General features: G+C 44.9%; 1 protein-coding gene across 1 annotated transcript in view; it reads left to right on the plus strand.

Moving 5' to 3' along the window:
• The window catches only part of PIK3R5 (phosphoinositide-3-kinase regulatory subunit 5), a 231083-nt gene that overhangs the window by 110673 nt on the left and 92484 nt on the right, over positions 1-27926 (plus strand). The window contains exons 3-6 of the mRNA XM_029600332.1: positions 2770-2870; positions 6177-6245; positions 7123-7261; positions 19325-19394. Of these exons, the coding sequence (XP_029456192.1) occupies positions 2770-2870; positions 6177-6245; positions 7123-7261; positions 19325-19394 (379 nt within the window). The remainder of the gene's footprint in view (positions 1-2769; positions 2871-6176; positions 6246-7122; positions 7262-19324; positions 19395-27926) is intronic.

Genomic DNA, 27926 nt, shown 5'->3' on the forward strand with positions numbered 1-27926 from the left:
TATTGCAACGTTATCCTGTTTGCGTGCGCCGCAGAGTCTTCAGCCTGACATAAGAGAAGTCCGCTGCAGGAACTGAGAGTCAGGAGGGCACCCACAGAAGCAATGTAGAATCACTGCATACATTAAGCAAACTAGGATCAAACGGGGACAAGAAATGTAAGGTTAAACAGGGCCAGAGTCTAAGACCACAAAGTAGGACCAAGCTCTGGCAAAGCGCAGCCTGTGAGGCTAGAATATAACTGAGTCCAAATAGGAACAGGGTGGCCATGAGCAGGACGTACAGACTGTAGAGCTGGGAGGACTAACTAGAATGACTAGACTGGAACAAAATGACCACCAGGAGGAAGTGTGGGTCATCGAGCTGGGAGGACGAAACAGATAGTCCAAGGCCCACTGCTGGCAGGAGGGAAGAACTGCCAAATAGTTCCTCACTGAATTGTTATTCTATATTGCTTGGTTGGCATTTTGTATGTATTTATAATAAAGCTACCTTCTTGATATTGTTCTTTGCTTTGAGTTTTATTTGATTTTAAGCGAGTAAGAAATGTTTTAAAATAAATTAATTAATGAATTTATGTCTGTTGGTTAGTCTGTGGTAAGGACTGAGAACTACTATATGGAATTTAACTAAAAAAGACTCAGTTGGTTTATTTACAAAGTGTAAAGATTTCCAGAGAATTCTTGAGACAAGCAGCAAACACTTGGAACCTTTAAATTTGATTCTTTGAACTTTACTAATGATTAAGACTTTGAAGTAGGCGGTCATATATAGGATTATGCTCTGTGGTACAGATGTAACCCTCCCCTTAACAAGAGGGCTGCACTGGCAATCCCTGCTGAGCACTGATCCACTCATTGCAGGAATAGGGAATTTGAATTCTGTGATGGGGACAGGATAAACCTGTAGGACCTTAAAGGGGATCATTCTTACAGACATCCAGTCCATACTTTGAGAGTTGTGTTCCAAACAAAAAAAAAAAAGGTTTTACTGAAAAGAATCAACATATCATAAAAGATGGAGACCAATCAGAATACACAATCAAGGCAAGAAAGAAACAGCTTCTTGAATTCAAAAATCACAAAAAGGCAAACACAGTTCCTAATGCTTCTTACGTCACTTTCCACCTTTCCACACACTTGAATCCAGTGCCTTCCCCAAAATGCTTTCGTCACTTCAGCCCTGCCCCCTCCCCCCCACAAAAAAATTTCAGAATCCCTTTATTCTTTCATGTTCAATTACTCACCGGTGGTAGTCCACCGGGAATGGGAGTGGCAGTCCAGGGAATGGACTGGAAACGCCGTGTTCCGCATGCCCGGGACGCCTACGGCTCTGCTGGTTCCTCGTGACGGCCGCCATTGCTTGCCCATCTCCCCGCTGCCTCGCGCGCGCGTGAGGACGCACACTATGTACGCTCAGTTCCCGGAAGTCTGGCCCCGCCTGTGCTAATTACACCACGCCCGTAGCCTGATATAACCGGCGTCCGGACGCCTTCTCTTTGCCTTGCAACAAGGTTCACTACTGCCTAGTAGTTCTGAGTTGCGCTTCGTCTGTTCCTCGTTCCTGACTGACCTTTGGATTGCCTTTGACTTCGCTTCAGCCTGCCGCCTGCCTCCGACCCTGGTCTGTTCCTGACTTCGCTTCAGCCTGCCGCCTGCCTCCGACCTTGGTCCGTTCCTGACTTCGCTTCAGCCTGCCGCCTGCCTCCGACTTTGGTCCGTTCCTGATTCCGCTACAGCCTGCTTCGGTTCACAGCCAGCTACAAGCTCCATTCCAGTCTACAACCTGCTTCAATCCACAGCCAGCTACAGACGCCATTCCAGGCTACAGCCTGCTCCAGTTCACAGCCAGCTACAGACTCCGTTCCAGTCTTCAGCCGGTTCCCGCTTCAGTACTCTACGAACTCTGCCTCACGGTCCGGCTTACTACAGGTATCGCTGCTGCCTGCTGTCCTGTCATCAGCTGGCCCTCGACCTGCACTGCCGGCCTAGAGACTGTTCTTCACTCTTTTGACTTTTCTTACTACACTCCCTGCCCAGGCTTTATCTGCCATTGACTGAGCTGATATCCCAAGTCCCAAGGTTCCAGGACCCCACGGGCTCCTCCTGGGGGGCTCCTGCTTCCCGGGTGAACACCGCCAGCCTGTGGCTCCGCCTCCCGGCCTACCCGGTCACCCTGGGTAGTCCGGCCCAAGGGTCCACCATCCTGCCTGCAGCACCCAACTGCAACAGCGAGCACTTTGATTTCTTTTTTTTTTTTTTTTTTTGTAATGCCGATACGGCAGTGCTATTTACCCAGATATCTTTTATCTTAGTAATACTGATATTGACAGCGCTACTTATCTGGATATCTTTTAAAGATATCCAGATAAGTAGCAAGAATAAAACCTAACCGGCTATATTCAAACATAACCGGTTAGATTTTAAAGTTAGCTGGGTACTTGTAGCCAGATAACTTTAAACAAGTAGATTCAGCAGGACATTTATCCCATTGAATATACAGGAGATGTTATATGACTAACTTTAGCCAGATAACTTGTCCACTAAACGGCCTTCTGAATATTGGCCTCACAGTGACTAGTGGACATGAAATTGGACCTAGGTCTTTGGTAAAGTCAATTCTTTGCCCTAATCACAACATAGGGCATCAGAATATTGATTCAAGCAAAGAATTGTAGCATTTTGGCTCAGTGTATTGATGATATTCCATTTGTCTCCGATCACTTTAAGCAAGCGTGTGAGGATAATGCTGGCCTGTGTTCCTTTTGGCAGCCGGACTGTGCTTGAACTGCTGGAGCCTGCAGGAGCTAGTCAGCAGGGACCCAGACAACTTCCTCATCCTTCTTGAGAAGATCCTGCAGCAAACCCAGGAGGTAAGGGGAGGCCGGGGACATCGGCTGGCTAAGGCGTGCAACAGTGACGCTTACTGCACACGCACACACACACACACACACACACACACACAGGCCGGAGAACGTTTAGGGACAGAGGCAGCAGGAGAGAACCTCGCCTCGCCTCACCCCTCCCAAAAATACTGCAAGACTACAGAAAAGCAAGATTTAGGCATTCAGGATGGTTAGTTAGAAGAAGATCAACAACAAAGGGTTAAAAATGGGTCCAGGAGATTTTCTAAGAATAAGGAAATACAAGATTTTATGAGATCAGTTTTCCTAATTCTGTTTTCACCTACAAATAGCTACTCATTTGAAAATAATCTAATATTAGTAATAGTTAAAAAAAAGAATGTACCCATTTTATGGTATTCAGCAAAAATATTGATTTCAATTAGAATACAATTTACAGTGTCTCTTGTTCACTACGGCTCCCTCTCTTCTTTTCATTTCCCTTCCCCCGCCCCCCCGCTCCATACCCCACAATTCCCAGGCTGGCTAGGGAGAAAGGCTGTAATTCTTGTAAAGCCATTTACTGAAAGGTCCGGAGAAAGTGTGGCTGGCTGCCTTGAGCACTGCCGCTGTCTCACACAGCCAGCAAATGTTCACTTAAATGCCCAGCTGCAGCGCTGCAAGGCCGGACGCAGCCTTCCTTTTGAGTCGGGTCTTGATGCTGGACTCACGGTGGGAACTGCAGAGCGAGGGGGGGATAAGGCACAGGGAGCCGGGAGTGTTGTTAACATCTGTGCCCTGCACAGCAGCAGAAAGGAAGGTGTCTTCCTGTAGTGGCGCTATTAACAGCACCAGAGGGGATTCGGACAATAGCAGCTGCCCCCATGTGTACCTAGGAACTGTTTGGGTCTGTTCTATTCTGCATTGTGTGCTGGCCATTGTCATCGGGGGAGGGGGGGGGGGAGGAGGAAAGCAGAGATTTGTTGCAGGGAAAGAAGACGGAAGAGGTGCTTCCAGAAGGAAACCTGGAAAATCCTGAAAGCCAATGGCACGTTTCTGTTTGCGCATCCCATTGCCTTGGCATTGGCTGTCATGGACTACAGCGTGTCGGCGAACATCCTGTGTACTACACCCTCTGTTCTGTGCTTGTTTTTTTTCTTTCTTTTATTGTTGCATCCCACTTGTCCCCATCAGAAGAAATTTATAGTCTGTTGCTATTGTAGCTCAGCGTTAGCCTTGACCTTTCCAGCTGGCCATTGCAGGTAGCCAAATCTAAACAGTCTCGGCGTGGGAAAAAAAACCCATCAAGCTAGCACTGTCATTTTAGGATAAAGCTATGTTAAAATCTTGCAGAACTATGAGCGGTTTAGCAAATTAGTCCACATTTCCCCCCCCCCAAATATTTTTAATTAAATGAAATCAATATTTTTATAGACATGTGGAGTGGTTTGGTAAACTGTTTGGAAGGGTTAAGCATGTTAACTATTACAACAACTGGGCTGAGGATTTGATTTCTCAGCCATTGTTTTTGATGCCCGGGAGAAAAGCTTTGTACTGCGGTAGATTAAGGGGGGACAAGTATCGAAAGCGTCCGCACTGGCGCAAAGTCCCTACCTGCTTTCCTTTTTAAAAATTGCCAGAGGAAAAAAGTACCCGCAGGGATTTGCTGCTGATATTTCTGTGGATACTTTTCCCCTGAGCAAAAAAAGCGCAAGGGGTTTGAAAACCTTGAAACTACGTGGGTTGTTGCCTTCCCCAACCTCTGATGCCACCCACTTTTCCCGTAGATAAAAGTACACTGTGCATGCTTTAACCTGGGTACAGACTCAGAGTGGACAATTCTCAGCCAACCTGTTTTACCTGGGAAATTTTCCTTCTAATTATACTTCTTTTTCTCAACATTGATATTGTTTAGATTTCCATATATTTTCAATTAAGATAGAGCTAACTGAATTTCCTGTTTTTTTTTTTATTTTTTGAGACTGTAGGCATCTGCCTGCCACTATACCATGTGTCCTACTGGCTTGATCTTCTCACTGCAGTAAATATTTTAGGGGCAGTTTTCAGTAGCCTGGGCCATGTGCAAAGTAGCCCATGTGCATTGTACCAGTTATCAAAGGAGAACACCCTGTGTTGCTTCCCTTTTGAAAACGAAGAGATGCAAAGTGCACGAATTAAAAGCATACTTTCTACCTGATATTGTGCAGCCGGCTCTGCAGGGGGGGGGTAAAATAACATGCATGCATTTGGAAATCCTGTCTGTGTGTGCTATTGTCCTCCCTCTGCCCCAAACGAGCCCATAGGAATACGTCTTTTTAATGTGGCTAAAAGTAGCGTGCATATTTCTGGATACATTTTGAGGAGGGAACTTTGCTGTTAAGCCTTTTTACCTGGGTAAGTGGTCTTTTCCAATGTAATGGTGATGATTACTGATTGGGCAGAAACCCATGGGGTGCATTTCAGTACGTGACAGGATTCCTGCCTAATCTTGATCTGTTGGGTAGAATTGCTGCCGTTGCTATATTAGCATGAGGCAAGCGCGCAATTGGAGCTAAGACAAAGAGGGCACGATACTAGCCCTGAGAAAAAGCTCATGCGCTGTTTGCGAAATAGAGCATGCTATTTTTCTTCTTGGACTTTCTTGCAAATATGCCTGGTAGTAAAATAGCGCATGGTTTTACTACAGAATGTTTTGCAAAAATATTAATTATGGTTCATGGAATTATAAAGTTTGTACAAAACTGGCTTTGCAAAGATGGTTTTGTGCATAATTTTAACTCTGTACTAATAGTTAATTAGCTGCTTTGCATAACTTTGCATTTCAGCAACTCATTGGCTATTTAAATAACATTTTGGAAGTATAATATGCACACATTTTTTACTATTTGTGAAGCTGAAAACTTTAGCAAAGGGCGCTTCGTATGCTAAAACAGCAAATAGCACACACACAGGAAATGTGCACTAAATTCCATTTTGCACGTGAAGCAGACTTTGCGAAATTTAGCTCCCCTTAGTTCATTGACTTCAAAGGCTTTTATGACAAAGATTTTCAGTGCCTGAGTCCTAAGCATTCTAACATGTAAAAGAATTTAGGTTAAATTCAACCTATTGTGAGATTGACTGATTCCAAAATAACGTGCAGCCTTGCAGACAATTTGTAGGTATTGGGTCTATTTGCTGATCCTCTTGCAGCCTACAGCTTTTACTCTTCTGGTTTTTGCCATGTGTTATTATAAGTTTATTATTATAAAGATGGCTAAACTTATTATAAGTTTAGCCATTTCTTTCCATGATAGTGAATTGCTCCTGATGCTATTTTTGTGTGTATTTCTACAGGCCCAGGAAAAATGTGAATATGACCTTCTTACGCCATTGGCTGTAATGTTCTACTCTACTGTCCTATGCGTAAGTTTCTACAGTTTGAGAAATAATCAAAGGTTCTAAACTCGCCTTGAATTTGTCCTGCGTTTTGGGTTGGCTGCATTTTAATTCATTTTCTACTACTGACAAACTGAAATGCAGCTTGACTCCCCACCCAGGTGCTCATCCTAAAGTGGAGACTGTGGAATCATTTTCTTACATTTCTAGTGGCCGATGTACTAAAGAGAGCAACATTTTCACAAAATCTGTTTTGTGCACAAAAATGTCAAATAGTGCATGTCGGTGTGCGCCTTTGTAAATATTTTCCTTATTTTAGCGTGCAAAGTGGGTTTTGTGAAATTCTTCAGCTTTGCAAAACCTTTCGCACATTGGAGGTAATTTTCAAAAGGATTTACATGTGTAAATGGATTTTATGTATGTAAATTGACTTTACGTGCATAAATGGGCTTCTGCCAATTGCTACAATATATGCTACATTTACACGTGTAAATCCTTTTGAAAATTACCTCCTTAGTTTTTACGCTTGCAAAAGTCTCTTTATATTAATAGTGTGTTACTGTGATGACAAAGTATCCAAAGCAGCTCATTAGCTATTAGTGCAGAAATGGCTTTGCAAAGTCGATTTTGCAAAATCTTTAACAACAACCTCCATGAACTTTTTGCAAACTTTCCTGTAGAAGAAGCACGCATGCTATTTTTGTTCTGGGCTTATTTGCTTTCAGTCCCGGTAGAAAAATAGTGTATGCTTTTTCAGAAATGATGTGCAAAATTGTTCTCTGGTTAGTACATTGGCCTCCTTGTGTTTTCTGAACCATGGGTTCATCTCAAGGCCTTATCCATTTCCTCTTGAATAGTGCCAATGACAATTTGTAATCATCCAACAATATTTTTCCCCCTCTAGACCCCTCATTTTCCACCAGAATGTGATCTACTTCAGAAAGCTATTAAGACTTTCCACAGCTTCCTTACCTGGCCTGTGCCGTACTGCCACATCTATCGGGAGCTTCTCGCCTTCATCAGTGATGAACTCAAAGCCCCAGGTAGGAACTTAACTGGCCAGGAGACAAAATGTAGTTATTTTTCTAATTATAATCTTCCTTTGGTCTGACCGAAACTTCTCTGTTATTAAGGGGTGTTGGGATAAATTAGATTTATCACAGCAACATAGTAAATGACCGTAGATGAAGACAAATAGGTCCATCTAATGTGCCCAGCAGTGATTTTATACCCATCTACCCGAGGTAGATCAAAATCCCACATGGTAACCAATCCCCAGTCCCACTGTGTTCCCTTTAGGGTTACAACTTCTGCTTTGTGCAGGTTATTCCATGCCTTCCAAGAAACACAATGCAGCTATATCACTGCTGTCACAACTGCTGTCACAACTTCTAAAACATCTCTGTTCAGTGCAAATGTTTTACGTCCTTATCATTGTACAAACATGTAGTGGTAAAAAAAAACCCCCAAAACAGATCCATTTTTGCTAGCAATGGATTGAGAACCAGGGTCACCAGAGTTCAAATCCCCAAGTTTAGATTTCCCCCACTAATGATCTTTGTGTCACTTTATCTCCAGTTATCTCAGGTACCCGCTTAGATTGTCAACGCTTTCGGGCAGCAACTGATAGGGATGTACTGACATCTGAAACAACCTAGACATTGTCAATGAAATTATCTAAATCGTTTTCTGAACAAAATGATAGGAAAAAATCCACAACATTTTGCATTTTATTTTCTATCGGGTTTTCTTTTGTGTGTGCACTCTTTCAGGTGAATTTTCAAAGGAGTTACACGCATAAATGTAACATACTAAAGCCATTTACGCACATAAAGTGCACTTATGCGAGTAAATCCTATGGACAATTCAATGGCAAATATTGTAGCAATTTTCAAAAGCCCACTTACACAGGTAAAGTGCATTTATATATGTAAAAACCCATTTTAAGCATGTAAGTGCTTTTAAAAAGGCCCTTTGCAAATAGGGGGTAATTTTCAAAAGGAGTTACATGCGTAAATGTAGCTACTATTGTAGCAATTTTCAAAAGCCATTTACTCAAGTAAAGTGCACTTATGTGAGTAAATCCTATAGACAAGTCAATGGCATATATTGTAGCAATTTTCAAAAACCCACTTACTCAAGTAAAGTGAATTTACCCCAGTAAACCTGGTTTTTACTCGAGTAAATGCTTTTTAAAATCAGACCCATAGGGGTAGATTTTCAAACCGCGCGAATTGGCGTACTTTTGCTGGCGCATCAGGCGCAAGCAAAAGTACGCGGGATTTAAGTAGATACGCGCGTAGCCGCTAAAATCCTGGATCGGCGCGCGCAAGGCTATCGATTCTGTATAGCCGGCGCGCGCCGAGCCGCGCAGCCTACCCCTGTTCCCTCCGAGGCCGCTCCGAAATCGGAACGGCCTCAGAGGGAACTTTCTTTTGCCCTCCCCTCACCTTCCCCTCCCTTCCCCTACCTAACCCACCCGCCTGGCCCTGTCTAAACCCCCCCCTTACCTTTGTCGGGGGATTTACACCTCCCGGAGGGAGACGTAAATCCCCGCGCGCCAGCGGGCCGCTAGCGCGCCGGGACGCGACCTGGGGTCGGGTACGGAGGGCGCGGCCACGCCCCCGGGCCCGCCCCCAAAACGCTGCCGACACGCCCCCAAAACGCCGCGCCGACCGGGCCCGCCCCCGACACGCCCCCCTCGCCAAACCCCGGGACTTATGCAAGTCCCGGGGTCTGCGCGCGCCGGTAGACCTATTGAACATAGGCGCACCGGCGCGCAGGGCCCTGCTCGCCTAAATCCGCCCGGATTTAGGCGGATTTAGGCGAGCAGGGCTCTGAAAATCCGCCCCATAGTGTGCACCAGTTTCCTAGACTAACAAGGTAACCTGGGGGTATCCAGAAACTCCTGTGCCACTCCAAAACTGTCCCTAGAAATAGCTAAAGTTCCTCTAAGAAGGTAGAATTAGCAAAAAAATAAAAATAAAAATTCCTATGTCTAGCCCTAACCCCCAATTCCTTCTTTTTGTTTAAAAAATAGTCCCCCTCGGGACTATTAATAACCCACCCTCCTGAAGGGAGTCAGGAGGGTGGGTTATTCAGACTTACCAAAATCATCTTGGTGGTCTAGTGGGAGCCCGGGAGCGACCCCTTCACTCCTGGACCTGGCATGACACTGACCCTTTGCCCCATCATGTTAATCTGTATTCAGCCTTTTGCTAAGTTTTTGTTCTTTGTAAAGGCTATGCCTGTCTTTACGGCGACGCTGTTTATGTTTTAATGTAAACCGATAGGATGTGCAAACAGTTGTCGGTATATAAAAATGGTAAATAATAATAAAAAAAAAAATTCATGTGACAGGGGCTACAACTGCCATTGGGTAGCCCCTGCCACATGATAGGGACAAAGGGCGGCCATCACCATTTTTTTTAAATGGCTACCGCCGGGTCTGGGAGCAGAGGGGTAGCTCAGGGGTCCCCACTAGTCCATCAGGATGATTTTGGTAAGGAGGGTGGGCTAAGATGGGTAATGTGGGGGCTGGCAGCTGGGATCTATTTTTTAAAGAAAAGGAAGGGGTTGAGGCATGAGGGCAGGAAACTGGATGAGGGTTTTCTAATTTTTGGGGGAAATTTGGCCACCTCCAAGGGTGGCTGAAGGATGGAACAGGGGTCTGCAAGGACTGCTGGGTTCTGACACACAGTTTAGCAACTGATTGTTCCTGAATTTCTAATATTGCTGCAAGCTGCCTTGAGCATCAATTGGAAAGCTGGGCTAAAAATTCCAAAAATGATTATGTTCTTATTAATGCAGTCCTGCTCTTAGGGAATGCATTTCATTGTATAGTAACAATCAAACCTATGAAGATGCAATAAAAAGACTAAGAACTGATACTGCAGTGGGAATTTGGGAGATGAGGAAGTGAGAGGTTCAAGGGCAGGAAAATGAAGAATATTCATCATGGAAACAGGAGGTTAAAAATAAAGAGTTGGGATATTTTGTTTCTGAATTGTTCCTGTGAATTTGGCAGGAATGGAGTGCAATGGTTTTTGTCAGTTCATCCATTTCTTGCTAGCTTTTGGGAGGTAACACTCCTTTCCTCAGGTCAAAACAGAATGAGCAGGTCAGAGCAAAAGATGGCCTTGCCTTAATATATAAGTGAAAAACAGATCACGCCACAGTAATGGTGTTTGCTGAAAATCACAGTTAAAAACAATAATAAAATAAGAAATAAATGGAGGCTTAGGAAAGAGATGGCTGAGAATGGCAGAAGCTTGTAAAGGGAAGAGAGGGATTAATTGGGATAGAAACGGATTTTGAGGATCCAAGAAACCACGGGAGTTTATTATAACCTGGGACCATACTTGGTTGCATAATTCAGGGGAAGATCCCATCCCTGTTCAGGCTCCTCGGCTACTGTGTGCCAAAGCAGGGACGAGGGAACTCCCTGAGAATCACCTCCCTTCACAGAAAACTGATCCTCAAGCCCAAGTCCAAGACGGTGAAATGGATAGGGAAGCGCCAAGACCTTTTCTTAAACATATGGGCGGATTCACCATTTGGCGTTGTTTTGGCATCAGCCAACTATCTGATATTATGGAGCCCGCTGATCAGGCCATAATGAAGTTGAAAGGATATTTGGAGTGCCCGCCTGTACTCACCAGTAGACTGCTCCACCCACAGCCCTTCCCACAATTAACAGTTCACACTGCCCTCCCTCTCCTAGAGATGCTCATTTTGGGGTAGATTTACAAACAGCGCGAATTGGCGTACTTTTGCTGGCGCATCAGGCGCCAGCAAAAGTACGCGTCCCGGCTAGCGCGCCGGGACGCGACCTGGGGGCGGGTACGGAGGGCGCGGCCACGCCCCCGGCCCGCCACGGGCCATAACCACGCTCCCGGCCCGCCCCCAAAACGCTGCCGGCACGCCCCCAAAACGCCGCGCCGACCGGGCCCGCCCCCGACACGCCCCCCTCACCAAACCCCGGGACTTACGCGAGTCCCGGGGTCTGCGCGCGCCGGTAGGCCTATTGAACATAGGCGCACCGGCGCGCAGGGCCCTGTTCGCCTAAATCCGCCCGGATTTAGGCGGATTTAGGCGAACAGGGCTCTGAAAATCCGCCCCTTTATTCGCCTGTCCAAGACCTCCAGCCGGAATATTTCCTACTGCTCAAACTAGGTGTAAGTGCAGATAGCCTCTCTTTTCCCTGCATAGCTCCACTTATGTGATGATTTGCCTCTGACTGCTTTCCAGCAGCAAAATGGGTGAATTAACCCGCTCTGTATGCAGTACATACAGAAAGACTGTTTATTTTCTAAAGGCTTTGATTCCATAACCCAGCAGTAGCAAAACCAGGAGTTAATTATAAAAACTCCCCTGTCTCCAGTGAGCGGTGAGCTTAACTCCTGGACTTAATGGATGGCCATTGTGCGTTTTGGTTATGCCACACATGAATGATAATTCAGCTAATGCTCAGTAGAAATGTAATTGTTTCACATTGTTTCATTGTACCTGTCTGCATGCCTTTGTGATATCATCAAGTAGCTGTTTGTCATCAGTCACATCTCATTGGATAAACTGATCTGTTATACCATTTCATTTTAATACACAGATGTATAAACTCCCTCCATACATCCTTGGAGTGTTATAGTGCTATCAACTTTTTTTTACCACCAATCTGTATTTTTTTTCAAGCTTTTTTTCCTCATAGCAACAATATTTGAATCAAATTTTCACAAAATAATTGTGGCATAGGTGACATTTCCTGTAGATAGGTAAAAAAGTTAGCTTGCAGCCCTGCCGTTTATTTTTAGATATAAAGTCAGTGTATCAAGTGGCACACTCATCCCATTGTGGTTTACACAGAGATTACCATCGCTGTACAATTGAATTTCTAAGAATTCATGTTTGTTGCTCTGCACAGCAAACAAAACAAAGATAATGTGTCAGATGGGGAGGAAGACGGCAGAGAACAGAGCCTGCATTTGTGCAAGGCCTCAGCCTTATCCTCTCCTTGCCAGGTGTTACTCTGTTCGTTTATACAGAGAGCTGAACTCCTGATTCTTCTTGATATACATAGACAGACTCAGTTCTTAGATTCCAAAACGTTTATTAAGAACAACTGCTGGAAAACATAGCACCTAAAGATGATGAAATGCAAATATGAATAACTGTCAGGTTCCATATTAGGAGTTGCCACCCAGGGAAAGGATCTGGGCGAGTGGGCATCATTGTGTGTAAGAAGCCTGGACCCTTGTACTGTGGCATGGTTGACGCAACCTGGTAGGCGAACCTACTGGGCCCACGCTGACAGCTGGTGAACGCGCCCTGGACTGGGACAAGACTGGAGCTTCACCTACATCAACCCTGTTCCCCCACGGGTTGAATCTTGGGATTCCAGGGGCCAGAAGGACTTAGGCGAAAGTCCCAGAGGGTAAATAGGTTAAAAGAGTTCAGGTCAGGACAGGCAGCGGCTAGACAGCTATCAGATACAAGCCAAGGGTCAGGGCAGGCAGAAAGTGAGGCAGAGACAAGGTTCATAGCTGACATCTGTGGCAGGTGGCAGGCGAGAGAGTAGTCCGAGTGCATGGCAGAGGTCAGTGGATGGCGGCAGGTGAGAGAGTAGTCCGGGTCTGTAGCTAGGGTCAGTAACAGGCAGGCAGACGAGAGACTGGGACGATGCAAGGCTGGAGGCAGGACAGGATTGATTGGTCTGAGCAAGGCAAATAAAACGGGACAGGCAGGCTAGACAAGGCAAGGCAGGATCAGGAACACTGGAACAACATGCACTGCCAGAAGCAGGAGTATCTGTTGCTGAGGCAAGGAAGAGCAGTGCAGGCAGGCCTTAAATAGCAGGAGGGTGCCATGAGAGCACTTTCCTGCCGTGGGGATTTTATAGTGTGCATGGCTGCATGTGCATAAACCTATGGGGAAGCATAGCAGCTCAGAAAGGCAGGTGTCAGCGGCGTCTTTGCTGCTTTTAAGGCTCAGGAAGGCTCGAGTGAGTGAGAACAGTCACGGGCCTTTCCCGCGACCGGCCAGTGTTACATTAAATCCTCAGCTCAGTGTGTGGCTGCAGCAGTCAAAAAAGCAAACAGAATGTTAGGAATTATTGGGAAAGAAATGGAGAATAAAATGGAGAATGTTATAATACCTCTGTATCACTACCTGGTGAGACCGCATCTAGAATACTATGTGCAGTTCTAGTTGCTGCATCACAAAAAAGATAGAGTTGGACTGGAAAAGGTAAAGAGAAAGGCCGCCAAAATAAGGGGGATTGAACGGCTCCCCTATGAGGAAAGGCTAAGGAGTTAGGGCTGGACAACTTGGAGAAGAGTAGGCTGAGGTATGATAGAGGTTTATTGAGTGGAATAGAGCAGGTAAATGCGAATTGGTTATTTACACTTAAAAAAAAATACAAAGACTAGAGGATGATCCATGAAGTTAGTAAGTAGCACATTTAAAACAAATCAGAGAAAACTCTTTTTTACTTAATGCACAAATAAGCTCAGGAATTTATTACAGTTAGCATAGCTAGGTTTAAAAAAGGTTTGTAAAGTTCCTGGAGAAGTCCATAAACTTTTATTAACAAGGCAGACTTGGGGAAAGCCATTAATATTTCTCTTGGCATTAGCAGCATGGGATATATTGTTGCGCTGGAGGTGGACCCTTGGCCTGGTGCAGGGTTGGTACAGCCCTCCAGTCGGACCCGGAGAGCGCCTGCAACCAAGAGCCGGAGCACAGGAGGAGACAGAGGCTAGCTGGAGCTTCACCAATAGCAACATGGGGTTCCCTCAGCTTGGTTACCCGGGCTGTCTGGTCTTAGGTGGGCCTCGCAGGGTCTCCTAGAGAGGAAGTGCAGAGGAGTGCCCACCACGAACAAGGGTGTGCAGTCGAGGTCCAAACCAGAATGTCTAGCGGTTACAGGAGGCCGAAGCAGGGGTCAGTACCTGTAGACAATCCGGAAGTAGTCAGTGTCCAGGCAGAGGTCGGTTCCAGGCAGCAATCAAGAATAGTCAGGAGCAAGCAATGGTCAGTACCATGAGATCAGTCCGGAGGGTACTACCAGGGATGGAGAGACGAAGAATCAGAGATGCTGGAACAGGAGACACAGGAGACGCTGGAACAAGAGACACTGGAACAGGAAACGCTGGAAGGCAAACTAGACACACCGGAGTGTACGACCCAATTGCCAAGGCAATGAGCTAAGGGTTGAGCTGCAGTTTAAATACCCTGCTCATGTGACGTCAGACTCTGGTGCTGCCTGAGGTTTTCCTGCGCTTGGCCCTTTAACTTGAGAAGAGCTTTGCGTGCGCGCGCTAGGGGGCAGGGCCGATGCCGAGAACGCCGAGCCCCGGTGTGAGGACAGTTGCGACGAGGAAGGCCGCGAAGGAGCCGGGGACGCTCGTGAAAGACACAGGGACTCAGGGTGGAGCTGGTGGACGGTCGGGCCAGGTGAGCAGGCCCGGCCACGGAGCGGACATGGCCAGGAAGCGCAACATATAATCTACTGTTTGGGATCTTGCCAGGTACTTGTGACCTGGGTTGACCACTGTTGGAAACAGGATACTGGGCTTGATGGATCCTTGGTCTGACCCGGTATAGCAATTCTTATGTTCTTATGTCTCTGAATTGTTATAACTGTGTGAATCCTCCTTTTTAGCTGAAAGCAATGTTTTCTGTGAGCTCTGGAGAGACAGTGATATGATTGGTGCTGCAGGCTTATCCAAGCTACTCACAGAAAATGGAGTTCATACACAGAAGCAAATTTCCCAGGACACTCTGAAGCTTCCCCAATCAGATCCAAAGTTGCACATATCTATGTTAAGAAAAATACAAGCAAATACTAATGCAATTTTTGTCTACAACCACCAGGTAGTAGCATAACATATAAACAAAGTCTAAGCATGCAAAACTTTGAGAGCCTAATATTCAAATGCTACTTAGCCGGATAAATTGGACTTATCCGGCTAAGTAGAGGCCGCTGAATATCCAGCTACATTCAACGGCTGCTGCTTAGCCGGATATGTCACTTTTCTGACTAAATAGGTAGCCGGACGAGTTGTGGGCAAGCAGTGGGCGGATCAGGGCAGCACTACTTATCCAGCTAACTTAGGGCCAGATTCATTAAGGCTTTTCTCCCATTTTGTGTCTATGGGGAAAAAACCTTAGAGGCAGATTTTCAAAGGGGTACACGCATAAGATACGCGCGTAACCCCCAAAAAGCTGCCCCTTCCACCCCCTGCGCGCGCCAAGCCTATGTTGCATATGTTCGGCGATGCTTGCAAGCCCCGGGACGCGCGTAAGTCCCGGGACTTTCCTGGGGGGCATGTCGGGGGCGTGTCGCGGCCGGCGCATCATCGGGGGCGTTCCGGGGGACGTGGCCACGGCCTCCGGACCAGCCCCCAAACCGGAACATGGCGCGCCGGCAGCCGGCCCGTGCGTGCAAGTTACGCCTGCCTTGGGCAGGCGTAAATTTTGAAATAAAGGTAGGGGGGAGGGGAATTGGTTAGGCCCGGGGGGCGGGTTAGTTAGGGGGAGGGAAAGGGAAGGTGGGGGGCGCCAGAAGGAAAGTTCTCTCTGAGGCCGCTTCGATTTCGGAGCGGCCTCGGAGGGAACGGAGGCAGGCTGCGTGGCTCGGCGCGCGCAGGCTGCCAATTTTGTGCAGCTTTGCGCGCGCCGACCCTGGATTTTAAAAGATATGCGCGGCTATGCGCGTATCTATTAAAATCCGGTGTAGTCTTGTTTGCGCCGGGTGCGCGAACAAAAGTACGCGCGCGCTTACGTTTTTAAAATCTGCCCCTTAGTGAATCGGATACTTAGCCTGATAAGTAGCGATATTCATACTTATCCGGTTAAGTTAATCGGATAAGTTAGACCTGCCATAGAGCTGAATATCCCATGTAAGTTAGCCGGATAAGTCTTAACTGGCTAACTTACCTAAACGGATTGCTTTCAGTACTGAGGCCTGAAAATCCAGAACAACAATATAACTTAAATTACTGCAGCTACAGAACAAGCATGACTGAGATGGAGGTGATGGCTTGGCAAGGAAGGGTGCACCTAACTTTGACCACTTCTAGCCTCTCTTACACAAGCAGGAAAAATTCATCAGACTTTGTCAGTTTAAGAAAAAGGTGATTTAAAAAGTTGGTAGAAAAACAAGTCAGTGATGAATCTAAGTCCCTCATTTACATGCCCTGTTTTCTTTAAATATCCAATCCCGCTCTGAAAAGAAAAACCTTTAACAGAATCATGCTGTCTGGGTTCTATGAGAACCTTTTATTTATTAATTTTAGTTTATATATATATTCCACAATTCTAAAACACATCCATTGTGGAGTACAATTTACATACACAATGATACTTAAAATGATAAAACATACATACAAACCAAATCAAACAATATCAAGACAAACATATCATGTAATAAAATAGACAAACATAGCTAATAAAAGCTTGTTTAAAAGGAACAGCTTTCAATATCTTATGGAATACCAGGTATTCTGGTTGATGGCCAGCCTCCTGGCTGAATAGAGTGGTCTCACATACATTTCTTTGATTATGAGACCTGCAAAATGAAGTTACATGGTTCTGATATCAAAAAGGAATTTGAACCACTCTTGGGAAGATAATGCTGCTTTTTCGGAACTTGATTCTAGTGATCACGTTGGAAGGAAAATAAAGAACGTTTTTGCCATCATTGGGAGGGTATTAAATAGGAGGGGAGGGAATAACAGAGTAGGTGCGAAAGAAGGCTTGCGGACCAGTTCCCAGCCCTAGTTCCGATTTAACCTGGATGTACAAAGGAGTAGGAAGAAACTGCTGGGTCAGAAAGAAAAAGAGACTAATGTGTGTAATTTCGATCCAGTTTAAAGAAGATGGTGTTGGCCAACCTATAATCTCTGGTACAGAAGAACTGGCTTTGCCTACTGTTACACAGCATCCCCGTAGTGCAGGCAGCTAGTTGACCTTGGGAATTGCTAACCTTGATCTTTTTACCACTGACTAGCAGTCTCTTTGGTTATTTTTAGTACCTGGTGCATCTTTGCTTAGTGTGAAGGGATGCAACTCAGATGTTATCTTTCTTAAGCTAAAGGAGCTGGCTCAAGGTTCCTCAAAATTTCAGCCTCACTATGGGCCTGATTTATTCCCCACAGACCCAGGGAAGATAATATTTACAAGGGGCTTCTGCAGGTAGCACAGTGCTTTACATGCAGAAATGGCCTTTTACAAAGTGCCCACTTGTTCATACGCAGGTAAACTTATTGTACATAGGTCATGTTCACACTTAAGTTTACCTGAACCGAAGAGACGTGTCCTTGGGCATGGGGAGGGGTTTTGGAGATATCTGTGCATACTTTTTCGATTCTGAAAAGTATGCAGGTGACTTTTTCTACCCCCCCCCCCAAAAAAAATTCTGCACACATTTTAGAAGATGCTCATAAGTCCACTTTGAAAACTAGCAGAGCCTAACGTGTTTTGTTTTTTTTTAACCAGCTAATTTGCATGCAATGTTACAGAATCATCCCTGAATGGGAAGCAGCGCTAGTAAATCAGGCCCCCCCCCCCAATTTCAAAGGCATTCACGCAGGAAAAGCAGAGCTTTAACCTGGGGCCTTTTGGAAAACAGCCTGCCTGCCAATGCATTTATGTGCATACAGAGAGAGGCGTTGGGGAGAAGGAGTTGGGGGCAGGATTGGGATTCAGGCGCACGCTTTTAAAAGTTTCAAAAAGTAGGTGTTTAAATTCCGAGGAGAAAAGCATGAGCATGCACATAGAAGGTGCAGGGCTGGGTGACTGTTTTCCCTAATTTGCTTTCCAAAGGAACAGTCCTTTTGAAAACCGACGTAAGGTTTTCAGAGTAAAACTTTACCCTTCCCCCCACACGGTCTTAAAATTTTCCCACAGGGGGTCCTGAGTTTCTTTTTTGTTTGTTTGTTTTGTTGTTTTTTTTCTTTCTTTTGCTTTTACACTGTTTGAAATAAAAGGTGTACAACTCCATTTCTTATTTTTTTTCCCCAGATTTCTACTACTATCGCTTGTCACTTCTGTAGCACTGCTAAATGTACGCAGCCTTGTACTGATACCAGGGGTGTGCATGGGACAACCTTTTATTCCTTTTTCATTTCATTTGCTGTTCCCTCCCCCCCCCTCACCCCTATTTTATTGCTGCATTGTAACGAGGGTTAAAACCATTTAGTGCGCATTAATGAAACAAGACCTCATTTTCAGCACCGTTGGTGTTTTCCCTGACCATTGTAAGCGACTGCACCTCCCTAGTGGATAGGCAGAAGAAATAGTCCCTGCTCCTGGGAGTTTATAATCTAGTCAAGACACAGGCAGGACAAATGCGAGGTTTCGGGAATTTTATTTATTCTAAAAAAAAAAATAAAATGGTTAAAACCAAATGGGCTGTGATCAGGAGAGCCAGGGTTTAAGATCTGTAAACAGCCTCAGAAAGGTGAGGATTTTTTTAAATTTTTTTAGGATGGATTTGAAAATGCCAGAGAGGAAGCCCGAGTCCACTCTTTAGCTGTTCAAGCTAGTCCTGCTTTAGGTGTGTTGCTGTAATTACCCACCTTTGGTTCTGGCAGGGATGCCTGCCCATCCAGGTCAACCCGAAGGGGCTCATCCTGTCCTGCCTCATTGCATGCAAGGGGTTGTACTTCTGAATTCCCTAGGAAAAGCAGAACTGCATCTCCATGCATGCAACAGGACAAAACCAGGATTGGATTGGCCTCTTTGGGTTGACCTGAGTATGGGTAGCAACCCAAGACTGTGATGATACAGAGCACAGCAACACCCCTGGTTTACTTACTTTCATAATGATTGGAAAAGCTCGCTAGGAGAGGCATTTAAACATTTTAAATGTTAATATGCCCTAAGAAATGAAGCATAATTCAGAATGGAAATGGGAATATGTGATTTTCTTTTACCCGTCAAGTAAATTATCTAAAAATAATTTAATTTACCAGTCATCCTGCTTTAGGTGCTTAACTGTAGCTGTTGCTTGGAAGATTTCTGGCATGCCCTGATATTGGACCTTCCCTAGGTTGCTGTTACCTCCACAGCTCTAGTTATATTAACTCTTTTTCCTTTACACACAGGCATTTCTTACCAAAGACTAGTGCGAGCTGAGCAAGGATTAACAACCGCAAATCTTCAGAACAGGATCATGTAAGTAGTTTTTTCTGGTGACCAAGTTGGCCGGGAGGAAGCTTGTCAGGTTATCCACTGTTTGCATTGTTTCAGGAAGCGCACCAAACCTATGTCTGAAAGGAAATGGACTAGATGCATGCGCCAACCCTATGAAGAAAATACCATTTTTCATAGAAAAGGAAACTCGAGGAAAAAGTTGATGGTACAAAGATTTACAGTGAAAGCATGAGAGAATACGTCTGTATTGAAAGGGTGGCAGATGCCTGGAATTGTCTACCAGCAGAGATAAACTTGCTTGGGACAGACAGAGTTCAGTGGAAAGAGAAGGTGACAGGAAATAGGCAAAGAAAAGAGCGAGGGAGCTTGAGTGTTTCCTCAGTCATATGGAACTTTAGAGGGCCAAAGAGTTGCAAATACAAGGCAGTGCGCAGAGGATGGTGGTGTGACTGCATCAGGTAACTTTCACAGAGTGGCCTAAACTCAGCAAAGTCAGGGGGTGGTTGGATGTTTCAAACGGCTTTACTAGGTTCTGGAACTATTTGGTTATTTCAAAGCTTAGTGGTAAAACCGGGAGGCCAGGGGGGGTGAGGGGGTGGGGGCAGGGCCGGTGCAAGGGTATTCTGCGTCCTAGGCGACCCTTGTGCTTCCGTTCCCCCTACCTATTTTGGTGCCGACTGTGTGCTTCTCAGGGCGCCGAGCCGTAGGGGGCGCCGAAGAGCAGCCACGTGGTGCCGCAAGCGGGGCCTATCCCGCTCATGGCAAAAATAGAGACTGTGCTCACGGCCCTGAGAAGCACACAGTCTCTATTTCTCTTTCTTTCTTTCTTTCTTTAACGCTTTTTATATACCGGCATTCGTAGGACACATCATGTCGGTTTACAGGTAACTGAGAAAGGAAATTACAATGAACGATGAAAGAAGGCTAAATAGATAATATATGACAGTGCAAGGAAGGAGAGTCAGCGAACAGAAATACAACTTGGTAGAACGAAATGGATTTTGATTATCCATATTAAAATTAGATATACAAGTGAACTTATATACAATGTTAGGGAGGCGTGTGCACTTATGAGCTTAGCATATGAACTATGAACAATATAAAGAAATTATGTGCACTACTATACAATTGAATAAAGGGGAGGGGGGCAGAGAGGGAGGGAGCGAGGAGGAAAAGGGCGGAAGGGGTGGGGGATAAGTGAGGGGGATGAGGGTGGGGCAAAGGGAAAAAAGGGTACTTTAAGTCGGGGTACTTTAGAGGAAAAGTTGCTAAGGGGTGAAAGGGCGGGGTGGGGGGAGGCTACGGGGCGCTGGAGAGGGTGAGGGGAGAAAGGCTGGGAGAGTCTTGACTTTGCAGGGGATGAAGGTGACGGATGGGGCAGAAGAGGGGATGGGGCAGGGAGGGTGCTAGGGTAGAACGGAGGAGGTCAATGAGAAGGATAGTGGGCCGGGCGGGAGCTGAGTTGGTTCAGGGGACGTCATTGACTAGGGTTGAGAGGAGTTGGGGTATGCCTGTTTAAAGAGCCATGTCTTGATTCCTTTTTTGAAATGGCTCAGAGACGGTTCCAAGCGGAGTTTGGCGGGAAGGGAGTTCCAGAGGGTAGGACCAGCAATGGAGAAGGCTCTATCTCTGGTGGTAGTAAGGTGACCAATTTTGAGTGAGGGGGTTTGGAGGGTGCCAGCAAGGGAGTTTCTAGTGGGGCGATTGGATTGACGGAATTGTGGCATATCTTCAAGCCAGGGGGAATTGTTTTTGTATAACGTGCCGCGAGCTGGATAGGCTCCGCTTGCGGCACCATGTGGCTGCTCTTCAGCGCCCCATACGACTCGGCACCCTAGGCGACCGCCGTAGTTCGCCTAATGGACGTGCAGGCCCTGGGTGGGGGAGTGGTCCTTGATGCTGGATTAAGGGCAACACTTGTAAGAGCCAAACTGGAAGATGACAAGGCCTGGAATGCCCTACCAATGGAAATGGTGGTCAGCAGTGTAACTGAATTTAAACATGCTTGGGACAGATAGAGACCAATAAGAACATAAGAAAATGCCATACTGGGTCAGACCAAGGGTCCATCAAGCCCAGCATCCTGTTTCCAACAGTGGCCAATCCAGGCCATAAGAACCTGGAAAGTGCCCAAAAACTAAGTCTATTCCATGTAACCATTGCTAATAGTTACATGGAATAATGCACAATAGTCCGGAAAGGGTTGAGAGACTGGGTAAAAGATATTGGAGTGGTTGGAGGAGTGAGTTGAGACTGATGGAAATAAATAGGTGTACCCTAGAGGAAAGGAGAAAAAGGGGGATATGATAGAGACATTCAAATAGACAGTAAATCTGATACAAGAAACAAACCTGTTTCAGAGGAAAGATTGCTCTAGAGCAAGAGGTCATGATAGGAGGCTCCAAGGAAATAGACTCGGTAGCAACGTAAGAAAATATTTCTTCTCGGAACAGGTGGTGGGTGTATGGAATGGCCTTCCAAGGAAGATGGTGTCTAGGAATCTAGCTGAGAAGAGAAAGCCAGAAATCAACTGGGATCTATATTATTGCACCAAGAATGAAACAGGGGCAAATAGGCTGTACAGTCCTTATAGAAACATAGAAACGCAGAAACATGACATCAGAAAAAGACCGTATGGTCCATCCAGTCTGCCCATCCATCCAATTTAGTTAGCTTTGTAATTCCCATCACTTCCTTAGAGATTCCCTCTATCCCATGCTTTCTTGAATTCAGATAGTTTGTCTCTACCACCTCCACTGGGAGGCTGTTCCATGCATCAACCATCCCCCCTGTAAAGAAATGTTTCCTAAAATTGCTCCTGAGACTTCAGAGAGGGTGGTGGGTGCCGGCATTTTCTATGTTTACTATGCAATGTTATTATTATAATTATTATCATCTGCACTGTATTGAAATTTATATTCAAGGAAACCTTTCAGTATCACTTTTAGCTTTTGAAAATGATTCTGTTCATGCTTTAGAAATAAAGGTGAAGAAGCAAGTTGTAGGTGATGTCTTTTCATTGGACTAATGTAATACATTGGTGACAGTGAGTAGCTTTCATCATCTCAGCGCAAGGGTGAAGGGAGCAGAGGTCTCAAAAAAGTGGTCACCGATGAATTACTTAGTCCAGTAAAAAGGCATTGACTACAACTTGTTTGTTGACCTCCATTTCTGCAGACTAATATATAACCACACGGTTTGACTCAAATTGTGGAACTGCTCTAAAGCTATGAAGGATATCTTTCAAAACTATTCGCAGTACAGCATTCATGCGTATAAGTGGATGGGTGGAGATTTACTCGAACATTTTATAAACTGTGTGGCAGGAGTTGCACGGTTTTATAAAATACCATGTAGCTCTTCTCTGAAAGTACGTGTAAATGTCTCAGTATGTGCAAAGATTTCCAGTGTGAGGAAAACATGTCCTTTCTCTACCTGTTTTATAAATATACTTTTTACATGAAAGAAAAATATAACATGTACGCGTAAGACCCTAATTTATTGGTGGAGGCAGAAATATTTTAAAATACATGCACGCACTTGAAATCACCAGTTTGCTGTTACCTCCACCAGTTCACTCAATATATTTCCAGTTCACTGAGAACCTCCCTAGTACTTCACCACCAATTCTCCCCAGTTCACCCAGACCTCCCTCCCAAAAACTGCAGTCAACAGACAAGTCTATTAATTGTGCTATGTAATTAGCAGGTGTAAAATTGTGTGAATAACTTGCCTAATGTATTTGCATAAATCTTTTATAAAACAGCAACTTTTCATTTCATTTTTCATTTATTCTTCTTAATAGCCCACTTGTTAAGCATGTTATTCAAGCATTGGTACAGTTGTAAATGCATACATAAAATCCAACAATTAAATTTAAAGTTAAAATAATAAAATAATGTACAATCTAACAAATATAACATTATAAAACTATTGTATAAATTGCAAAATAATAACCAAACACAAAATAATACCATCATATTCACAATTTATTTAATTTGTTATGCCTCTTTACCAAACTGAGTAGCACCTCTACACAGACTGCTTAAATATTCTCATATGCTTTGCTAAAATCCCACACCTTTATTGCTTTCCTAAAATTTAGAAAGTTCGAGGTGAGGTGAGTGTCGAATGTAGAGAATTCCAGAGTGCGGGTGCCAGTTAACTGAATGAAGTCTCTCTGGTGAAATCTAGCCAAATTATTGATAGTGGTGGCACAAGAAGGAGCCTTGCCTGGGATAAGCGAAAAGAGCAGGATAGAGTATAGGGCACTAACAATTTAAATAGATGAAGAGGTGAACCAACTGAAAGAGTAGGAAAAACAATACTTAGAATTTTAAATCTAATTCAGTAACTGAACAGCAGCCAATGGATCTGTTTCAGAGCTGGGGAAATATGGTCATATTTTTGAAGGTCAAAAATCAGCCTGGCAGCTGTATTCTTTAACAACTGTGAATTTTTCAACTGTGAATTTGAGATACCAAGTAAGAACGAGTTGCAGTAGTCCAGTTTTGAAATCACAGAAGCATGTACTAAAAATACGAGATCTTTTACATCCGTTAGTGGACACATTTTTCTGATATATTTCAAAGAGAAAAATGATTTCTGAATGGTAGCTGAAAGAAAGTAGTCAAAAGTCAAGCTGAATCTAACTGCACTGAGGGCTGATGCAATAACTGGGGCAGATTTAAAAAAAAACAAAAAAAAAACGCAAGCGCGTACGTTCGCGCAACAGGCACAAACAAGAGTACACCAGATTTTAAAATCTGGGGTCGGTGCGCACAAGGGGGTGAACATTTGTGCACCTTGTGCGCGCTGAGCCCTGCACGCGCTGCCCGTTCCCTCCGAGGCCGCTCCGAAACTGCTCCCGGGCCGCCGGCACGCAATTCCCCGGCCTGGCCCAGGAGTAGTTTCAGAGGCCTCGGCCATGACCCCGAAACACCCCCGGGCCGGAACCACGCCCACGGCCCCGCCCCCGGATGGCGCACCACCACGACATGCCCCCGGCAGGCCCCCCAGGAAAGCCCCGGGACTTACGCGCGTCCTGGGGCTTGCGCGCTCCGCCGAGCCTATTCAACATAGACTCGGCGCGCACAGGGGGAGCTTGGGGCAGGTTTTCGGGGGTACGCATACCCCTTTGAAAATCTGCCCCACTGTGCGCAGAAAACGGGCGCTTAGTGTTGAGCGCCTGTTCTCCCAACTCGCACCCAGCCACCTTCCCTGCGTGCGTGATTCAATATTTAAATGAGGGAAAAATGTGCGTCCCTGGCGCCTTCTCGGCATCAGAACCCAGGAGAGGTGACTGTCAAGCGGGTTGGGAAAATGGCCGCTCAATCTATGAGCATCCGTTTTCTCCCGCTACTGGCATAGACACGCCCAAGATACATGGCCTGGACCGAGTATCTTGTGTGTGTACTGGGCATCCAGAATTTTTTTTTTTGCAAAAGGCAATAGATCTAATACTAAACCAGATTGCTTCTGACTTAGATGGCATCATCTGTAAATTATGATTTATGAACCAATTAGCAACCCTGTCCAGAGAGTTGTTGAAAAGAGATAAGTCAATAGGATCTTTTACATTGAAAAATGGAGTGACTTGTAGAGATGTGCTTCGGATAAAAATTTTGTGTTGGGCTTTGTTTTGGCCCCCCCCCCCCCCCCGCGGAAATTTTGTTTTTCCCGTGATTCAGGGTTTTTTTTCGGGGGCCCCGATTTTCGGGTTAGTGTGCACTATCGGAGTTAGTGTGTGCTAACTCGCATTAGCGCACACTAACTCCCAATATTGCGCACTAACCTGGCACAGTTAGTGCGTACTATCGGGAGTTAGCGCGCGCTAACTCAAAAATGAATTTTTTCCGAAATTTCGGAAAAAATTAAATCATTTTTCGGTTCTCCCGAACCATTCCAAATTAGGCTATTTCGTTGAAATTACCTAATTCTGGAAAAATGATTGCACATCCCTAGTGGATTTGTACATCAGCAGTGATGGGCGAAACCCCAGACCCTGAAGGAGAGATGCATACCTCTTGGCTTCAGCCTGCAATGCCCCTATGCCACCTCTTTTTTACATATGTAAATGTACACATGAAATAAAAAATACTTGCGTACTTTTGATGCTCATAAAATATCATGTATGTGAATACAGACTACCTACATTCCTATATGCTGATTTTCCACTCACAACCCATTTGAAATTTCACTCGTTAGCTTGTAAAAGGGAACAGTGCCACCTGGTGGCTAAATGAATGAATGGCTTCAATAGAAAACGTCCATTATCTTGTTCGAATTACAAAAGAATAGATTTAGAAAAACAGGTTGTGAAACCGGTTGCAGGTGTCTTGAAGACCTTTATTTCTATGTTTCTAATGTAGGAGCCATAGTATTTTATTCAAAACAACAGTCAAATGTGCTTTTCTTCCAGAAATGTTTATGCATTTGAGTAAGGCCTGATGGAAGACACTGAGAGGGTAAAAACGAAACATTTCTGTGGGGAAAACAGTATTTTACGTGCAGAATGGCTTTTTATAAAAATGTCTGCCTGATATGTGGGTAAACCTATGTGTTTATGTCATGTTCACATGAAACTTTACCCGGACTGAGTTCCAAGGAGTTGGGGGAGGGCTTTGGGTTTATGCAATACTTTTGAATTGTAAAACGTGCGTGTGTATATTTTCCCAGGAAATTTGTGACACGTTTCAGCAGCTGTAATGTCTACAGGTAGATTTTTGGTGAGATAATTTTCAGAGTGGATCTATGCCTATAAAAGTCTGCTTTGAAAATTGGTGTAACTTGTGCACATATTTGGTGGTGAACTTACCCTCTAAAGGAGGACTTCCTGTCAAAACTCTATTTCTGTTCGTTTCTTTTTCATTTTCTCCATATATTACTTTTCTGGAATAATCTTCCTTCTCTTTCTTTTTTCTTTTCTTTTTGACCTGGCCGTTTGGGTCTCCAGCTCATTTGGAACCAGGGTTGGAATCCTTGTATTTTAAGTCTTCATTAGCACTTACCTACTACTACTACTACTACTACTTAGCATTTCTACAACGCTACACAACATACACAGTGCTGTATAAACACACAAAAACGTCTCTGCTCAATACAACTTGCAATTTAATAAGACAAACATATAGGTCAAGAGACTTGGAGCATTTCACCAAGCAAGACAATGGTTAAAAAAGAAAAGAAAGTTAGTTAATGAGGCTAAAAGCAGATAATCAGGCCTAAGATTTAAAAGCAGCTTCAAAAAGATGGGGTCTTTAGTTAGGATTTAAACACCGCAAGAGAGGTAGCATGATATACCACACAGTGCAGCCAGGTAGAAAGAAAGAAGTCAGGAATTGGCAGTAGAGGAGAAGGGCACAGATAGGAGTGACTTGTCTGAGTGGAGTGCACGAGGAGGGGTGTAGAGAGAGTTTAGAGAGGGAGAGGTAGTGAGGTGCTGCAGAGTGAAGACATTTGTAGATGAGAAAGAGGAGCATGAACTGTATGCGATAGCAGATGTAGAGCAAATCAGTGAGTTCAGAAGAGAGGTTATGTGAGTGTAGCGACCTTGGTGAAAGATAAGTCATGCAGCTGAATTTAGGACTGATTGCAGTGGAAAGAGATGGCTTGCCAGGAGACCTGTGAGGCACAGGTTGCAATAGTCTAAGTGGGAGGAGATAAGAGATTTGATAAGAGTTCTGCTACTGTCTTCAGAAAGGAAGGGATGGATTTTGGCAATGTTACAGAGAAAGATACAGCACATTTTAGCAGAGTTTTGGATATGTATAGAGAAGGAATGAGAAGATGACTCATAGGTTACAGGCTGAGGGATGACTGTGTTATCCACAGAAATAGAGAAAGGAAGAGGAGAGGTGGACTTGGGGGGGGGGAACGATAAGGAGCTCTGTCTTGGCCATGTTGAGTTGAAGGTGGCGGTTTTATAAGGTGGGACATCCAGGCAACAGTCAGACAAGCAGGCTGAGATCTGGAACTGAATTTCTGGTGAATGTTCTGGTGTAGAAATAGATCTGGGAGTCATCAGCATAAAAATGGTATTGAAAGCCATGAGAGGAAATCAGAGTACCAAGGGAATTAGTATATAATGGGAAGAGAAGAGGGCCCAGGTCAGAACCCTGAGGCACACCAATTGATAGTGGAATGGAAGTAGAGGAGGAACCACAAGAGGAAATGTTAGGGAGAGGTAAGAAGACAACCAAGACAGGACAGAAATCCAACCAAGGACAGAGTATCAAGGGGTAAATGGTGATCAACAGTGTCAAAAGCAGTAGACAGGCCTCTGTATCACTCCATTGTGAGACCGCACCTTGAATACTGTGTACAATTCTGGTTGCCGCATCTCAAAAAAGATATAATTGCGCTGGAGAAGGTACAGAGAAGGGTGACTAAAATGATAAGGGGAATGGAACAACTCCCCTATGAGGAAAGACTAAAGAGGTTAGGACTTTTCAGCTTGGAGAAGAGACAGCTGAGGGGGGATATGATAGAGATGTTTAAAATCATGAGAGGTCTAGAACAGGTAGATGTGAATCGGTTATTTACTCTTTCAGA

The sequence above is a fragment of the Rhinatrema bivittatum genome, chromosome 4 (genome assembly GCF_901001135.1).
Source record: "Rhinatrema bivittatum chromosome 4, aRhiBiv1.1, whole genome shotgun sequence".
Lineage (NCBI taxonomy): Eukaryota > Metazoa > Chordata > Amphibia > Gymnophiona > Rhinatrematidae > Rhinatrema > Rhinatrema bivittatum.